This window comes from Zea mays, chromosome 2 (assembly GCF_902167145.1).
Source record: "Zea mays cultivar B73 chromosome 2, Zm-B73-REFERENCE-NAM-5.0, whole genome shotgun sequence".
NCBI classification, from domain to species: Eukaryota; Viridiplantae; Streptophyta; class Magnoliopsida; order Poales; family Poaceae; genus Zea; species Zea mays.
The window spans coordinates 67,379,611-67,386,405 of NC_050097.1; the positions used below are offsets into that span (position 1 = coordinate 67,379,611).

Genomic DNA, 6,795 nt, shown 5'->3' on the forward strand with positions numbered 1-6,795 from the left:
TGCCAATGCCAATGTTGGCGCCTCCACCTCCGCCTCCGACACAATTCCCTATGGTATGTACACATATGCGTGTGTGACATGTTCATAGATGCCTTATGTGTTTAAATGAACAACTGAGTGGTTACTATTTCATGTGCTTGTGTTATAGGGATTTCAGACACCACCCGCTTCAGTTGCCGCACCTAGAGATGGGTCTGGTCAAGACGACACATCACATTCGTGGGTGAACAACCTTTTCAACACGCAGAGTCCAGCCGGAGGAGGTGGCGATGGATATGAGTGATAATGATGTAAAACACTTGTTGCAACCTTTCATGTGAAAGACTATCCGTCGAACAATGTCAGTTTGGATTTTGGACAACTATGTTGATGTAAACACTTGTTGCAACCATTTGGAATTATATGTCATTATGTTAAATTTGTGAATTTGAATACTTATGTGAGTATATTTGTGAATGTGTATACTTATGTGAGTATAGTTGTGATTGTGAATGTGTATATGTGCATGAAATCTGTTTTGTATTTGCAAATGTCAGATTTTTTAAAATCCAGAATTTTGTGCAATTTCTGGAATTTGTTATGTCCGACGGCCTAGTGTAAGCCGTCGGACATAAGGGCTTGTTATGTCCGACGGCTTAGGAAGCCGTCAAGCCGTCGGACATAGGAAGCCGTCGGACATAACCGAAGTGGGTCCCACAGGCGATGGGTAAAACGGTTGCCCACCCTTATCTCCGACGGTCGGATGAGGCCGTCGAAGATAGCTTATGTTCGATGACAGCCGTCGGACCTAACTCTATTTCCGACGCCTTACCTCCGACGGCTTAAAACCGTCGGAGATAGGTTAATGCCGTCGGACATAAGCTATCTCCGACGGTGTGAAGCTTATGTCCGACGGCTTTGGCCGTCGGATGTTTGTTAGTTTACTGTAGTGATTTCGATACAGTATTTAACTTATATCCAAGTTATGATTGAGAGGATAGTACATATTAGAATAATAGATAGAATGGTACACGTGATTAACGTGATCTCTGATTATATATTTAGAATTTGTTATATACGACTGCTACAGCAGTCAGTGACCTGATCAAATTCCGGTTTATAAGTAAAATATAAACACGTTACGCGGATGTGTGCAATGCATGCGTGGATTGTGTCGTGCGCTTGGCGTGCGTTCCGTGGCAATCAAAATTTTGGTTGGCCTGATCTGTTTTGAGTTTGGACTCGGTTCCGGAGCAGCGTACCTACGTACGGCGTCTCCTAGTGCATACAAGCAACAACGGCTCCGGCCGCATGCAACCGGCGGGTATTCCGATCGGTGGACTGCCTCCCGTCTGATCTCTGATGAAGTGATCATGCATGGATTATGACAGCGACGGCACAGGCCGACGGTCCGAGTGACTGACTGACTGACATAGACACTAGACAGTGTGAGTATATACGGACGGTGCTGGGGTCGGCAGCAGGCACTGCGCTACCTCACTGGGGCTTTCCACCCGCCCGTGTCGCCCACCGCACCACACGCACGGTCCGGCGGTGGCAGGCACCCCGGCCGGCAGTGCCCATGGGCGATGGCCCATGCCATGCCTGCGCGCCATCGCCGTCGTGTCGCGTCGCAATCTGTCCGAGCAGAGAAAAACCATGTTGCTCCGGTGTCCGGTTGCGCTCTCTCTCTCTCTCTCTCAAAGATATGAGGAGTTGAAGACCAAGGACGACGAGAGACATGATGATGGCAAGCTGCTCCTTGGTTTTACATGGATGGCGCCGTCAACGCAGGAACCGTCATCTCTGCTGCCGCAGCAGCTTATTATTATTATTATTATGTCACCACCACACTGCTGCATACATGCGTGCTCCAGGCAGCAGCACTGCACGCCATCCTCCTTAGATGCAGCATCGCTCCAGTAAGCAGCAGCAGCACAGACCAGCAAGACTGCAACGCGCGCAAGCAGACATGTCAGTCAGTTTGTAGTAGTTTCTTGTTTTATTTGCCAGACGACCGACCGACTGACTGACTCAGGCAAAAACTCGAACAAGTTTTCATTCAGCACTCCAACACACGGGAAACCTGAACATCATATATCAGTCTACACGGCATGCATCTGGGGTGTTTCAGAGCCTATCAAAACGCGATCCTCCGAGGAAAAAGAAGTGGAACGTACGTACCATCCTCTGAGGAAGGTGATGCAGTCGGCATCGTCCTGGTCCTGCAGGTAGCGGTAGCGAAAGGGGGCGCCGTCGGACGGAGCTGGGGGCTGCTCGGGCCAGCTGCCAGTGTAGTAGTAATAAGGAGGGTTCGCCGATTCGCCAAGGTAGCCCTGGTACTGGTAGCCGTAGCCGTAGCCCCCCTGCGGCGGAGGAGGATACAGCCCTGGCTGAGAGTCCGGGTACAAGTGGTTGTGAACTGAATGGAGGACACGAAACTGGACGGTCAACCTCGAAACAAAGAATAGACAGAGCAGCTCTATACTTTCATAGGAGGAGGAGCAGTGACTTGCCTTGCGGCGAGTACGAGTCCTTGGATCCCTGCATGCTGTAGTCCATGATCCTTCTCTCCGTTTCCCGTCCTCCTTTTGTCTCTAGTTTTTTTTTGCAGATTCAAGCAAATACAAGAACTCAACTACACAAGCTAGAGCTAGCCAGGGTCGGCTGCTCTGGGTACTCGCTTGTTTCTTTGGGACTAGCGTGACTCTTCAGGCCTGCCGCGCGCGGATCGCTAGAATTTTCCTCGTCACGACATGGTACGTCGGCACCGCTCGTGCCTATCCATAACGCCGGTATCCGCCGAAATCGCCAGTTTATGATATGGCTATCCATAAGGTTCCGTTGTTTTATTTCGTTTTGAGAAATTAAAATCTTACTAATAAAATAGTTTATTTTTTTAGAATATGACATTCCACTACTTTCCGAAGTTATTATATAAATCTATCTCAAATTCATAGAGATAAAAAATGGAAATTGATTTTATAGATTTACATGCTATTTTTCGACATACAACTTATAATACACTCTTCTATTTGCTTCGCTATAACATAAATATGGTATATAACTATCTCTCTCATATTATTTAGAATAATATAAAAATATATTACATATATAAATATATGAACCTAATTAGTTTTGTCTAAATTATAATTATTAAAATGGAATTCAGTTCCAACGAAACAAACCGGGCCTAAGGGTATATTTGGTTTTCTTGCCAAATTTTCTTCCATCGTGAGCCTTGCCAACTGTTGAGAGCATAAATTAGCCCTATGGACGGTCCGCGATCCTGACGGTCTGCAGTGGTGGCGCAGACGGTCCGCGCGTACGTAGAATTAGTTAGGGTTTCGAGTTTCTTGCGGAATTTATTTGTTAGCAAGAATTGTAGAATTAACTCAGGAAACGACTTGTAAACGGGTTCATACCTTCCCTTTATATAGATGAAGCGCTACGACCGTTTGAAGACACAAAATCCATCAAATCAAATCTATTTATCGGTTTTACCTTTTCGTTCTTCCAATTCCTAGGAGTAGGAGTAATTTAGCCTTAGGATTAGATCTAGTTTAGTCTTTCACAACAATCTTGTCGGCGTTTTGGACCCGCGAGGACCCTCAACCGACTAGTGAATTTGATGCTGCGTGTCCCTGCCCAGATGGGTTGATGCAAGATGAAACACAAGAGGGAGGATGATGCTTATATTATCTTGCACTGGGGTGCTCGTAGTAGGGGTTACAAGCGTCGCGAGAGAGAGGGTTTGGCCTTGGAGTGAGCCGTCTGAGTTGGCCTCCTTCGCCTCCGCCCCCTTCCCTCCCCTTTGGGAAGGCCCTGGACATCTCCTTTTATAGATACAAGGAGATGATCCAGCTGTATATATGGGGGTGTAGCTATGCGCTAATGTGGCAGGCGGAGAAGTGCTTGAGCCCTGTAGAAGCATAGCTGACGGTGTGGTCCTGGGTCCTGCTGACGTTTCTTTGCCTTCGTAGAGAGTTGAGAACAATCGACGTCATGGATGCAGGCAGGGAACCATCATTACCTATTGCCGGAGTAGTCTAGATGGGACACCGGTCTTGCTCCTTCGTAGCCTGAGGCAACTAGCTAGGGGTAGGGTAATGATGTATCCCCTATGGCGTAGTCGGTCCGAAGCCGAGGTTGGGCGAGGCGGAGACTTCTCCTGAGGCCGAGGCTGAGGCCGAGGCCCGAGGTCGGGCGAGGCGGAGACCTTCTCCCGAGGCCGAGACTGAGGCTGAGGCCTGAGGTCGGGCGAGGCGGAGACCTTCTCCCGAGGCCGAGGCTGAGGCCGAGGCCTGAGGTCGGGCGAGGCAGAGCTCCCTGTTGCACCCGAGGCTGAACTCGGGGGAGATCGTGACTTACTGTCGTTAGCTTTACCCTGGTGGTTGGCATAGTAGTCGGAACGGGGTGAATAGTGTTGTTTTCCTATCAGAATGATTAGTAAAGGGGGCGAAGTGACTGCGGTCATTTCGACCTTGCCAACTGAGGCGCGCGTGTCAGGATAAGATGTCAGGTGATCCCTGCATTAAATGTGCACGTGATATGGTCAGTGGTAGGGCAATATGGCTGAGGTTGCTGTAAGACAAAGTTTGCCCGAGCTCGGCCTCAGGCGAGCCAGGGGTGCGCCCACTGCCTGAGGGGGCCCTCGGGCGAGGCGCGAATCCGTCTGGGACTACTGTTCTTGCCCGAGGCCGGGCTCGGGCGAGACGAGATCACGTCCCTTGGTAGACGAGGCCTTGACTTGAACCGTGCTTATCAGTCTTTATGGTTTGTTCTGAAGATGCTTTTCAGCCATGCTTAGGAGTATTGGGGGTACCCCTAATTACGGTACCCGACAGTAGCCCCCGAGCCTCGAAGGGAGTGTAGGCACTCGCTTGGAGGTTCTGCCGGATTTTTTGCAAGGGGACCAGCCTTTCTCGGTTATATTTTGTTCCGATGGGTGCGCGCGAGCGCATCCGTCGGGTGTAGCCCCCGAGGCCTCGGAGGAGTGGTTTGACTCCTCTGAGGTCTTAATTCTTTTTGTGATTCCTCGGTCGGCCTTGTTGTTCCCTCATGCGGCCTGGCCGCAGCCCGGGTGCATGGTCAGGCTCCGAGTTTTTAAGCTGGTTTGTCGACGTGGTCAACAATTTGGCCGTAGCTTGGTGCGAGAGCAGCCTCCGAGCATCTGCACGGAGCGAGAGGACGATCGAGGGCCGTCACGGTTTTTTATTGTACGCCCCTTCGTCGCCTTTCCGCAAGGAGGAGGGGGGGAAGGCGCCATGTTACCCTCGGTGGGCACTGAACATGGTGTTTCCAGTGAGTTGCTATCGGGTAATCCGAGCGGGCACCCGAGCCCTGTTCGATAAGGGTCAGCTAGTGGCCCAGAGGCGCGCTCCAAAAGTACCTGCAGGTGATTCGCTGGACCCGAACCCATTTGATAGGGTCCAAGGGCTTGATGCCTTCCTTCGGTGGGATTCCATTACAAACCGTTCCCGCTGGTCTCGAAAATGTCCTAGGGTACCTCAGGAGCGTAGCCCGAGCCTCAGCCATGTAACGGACGTACCCAGGGTCATCCCTGACTCTGCATGCTCTGGGGCGGCTGTCGAACCCTTCCGAGGGGCCAGCCTTCGACCCCCTGATCAGTAAAGGGCTCGGAGCCCGAGTGCTCTGGGGCGGTTGCCGAACCCCACAGGGCGCAACCTTTGAACCCCTGATCAGTAGGTGGGCTCGGGGCCCGTTTCCTTCGCTGAGAAGGATCCTTTCGAAATATCCCCTTTCCGGATCCCTGTGGCAAGAGAGAGAGAGGAAAAAGGAAAAAGGATATAAATTTAAACAATGTGGCTCACCTTTTTTGAGGCGGTCATCATGATGGAGGCGAAACGGCATCCGCTTCGCCTGCCAGAGGTGTCGTGTGCCCTACCAGGGAGTTAATGCGACGGGACGGGCGACTCGCGGGGTATCTGTTGCGCGTGCGCGAGTCGTTCGAGGAATGGAACACGAGTGCGTCGTCTTGATGTTGTAGATGCTGTAGGAGAGGGCTCCCCTGCCGCCTCAGAGGAGGATGCGAGCCTGTAGGCGTGACCAGGGCCTGGTTGGTGGTTGGACCACTGGTTCCGTACGTCTGTGGCTGCAATTACTGCCGGTCCGCCTATGGTCATACCAATCGTCGTGTCTATCCCCACAACTGGCTGACCCGTGATCGTCGCACTTAATTGGCACTGTTGGGTCATGCGCGAGGCTGCCTCGAGTCGCTGCACTGGTTCTGTAGTCCCGAGAAGACGCCGCATTGGCGCGAGTGGCGGTGTGGTCTCTTTGCACGTAGTAACCGGTGCGCCGGTTACATGACATGTGGGCCCGGGCCTCCATGCTGGACCGCCGGTTGCAACGAAGCTGAAAGGGTGCACAACCGCGGTGCGGTTGCATGCTTCTTGCGTGTCGGTCCGCCTTTTCGACCGCTGGTTTCGGTGAGGATGGGAGAGCGCTTGACCGCGGGGTGGTTGCATGCTTTGTGTGCGGCGGTTCGCCATCTTCGTGTTTTGGGTCAGTTTGTATGACATGTGGAACCTAGCCCCCGTGTCGTAGGGTGGGAACCCTGGAGCACGTCGAGGGGAGACTTTGCCCATGACGCTTTAGGGCGCGAGTGGGGAGATCTGCCTTTAAAAAGGGATCGATCTCCCGGGCAGTAGCCATGCCTTTGCTCTTCTCGCATTTGTCGCGTCTTTCCATCTTCTGGGCCTCCAGATGAGGTGCACCGGTGTTGCCTTCTTCTCGCTGCTGTTGGAGGAGCACGACCTCGTGGGGGTTGCCGCTCTCTAGTCACCGCTTGGC

The 6,795-nt window shown here is 52.1% G+C and overlaps 1 protein-coding gene across 1 annotated transcript; it reads right to left on the reverse strand.

The window, feature by feature from the left end:
* Positions 1-1,745: 1,745 nt before the first annotated feature.
* LOC100280789 (uncharacterized) lies at positions 1,746-2,661 on the reverse strand. Its single transcript, NM_001153710.1, has 3 exons — positions 2,496-2,661; positions 2,164-2,401; positions 1,746-1,930 (listed from the first exon to the last, which is right to left on the reverse strand). The coding sequence occupies exons 1-3, from the start codon at positions 2,539-2,541 to the stop codon at positions 1,882-1,884; spliced, it is 333 nt and encodes a 110-aa protein (NP_001147182.1). The 5' UTR covers positions 2,542-2,661; the 3' UTR covers positions 1,746-1,881.
* Between the last annotated feature and the right edge of the window lie 4,134 nt (positions 2,662-6,795).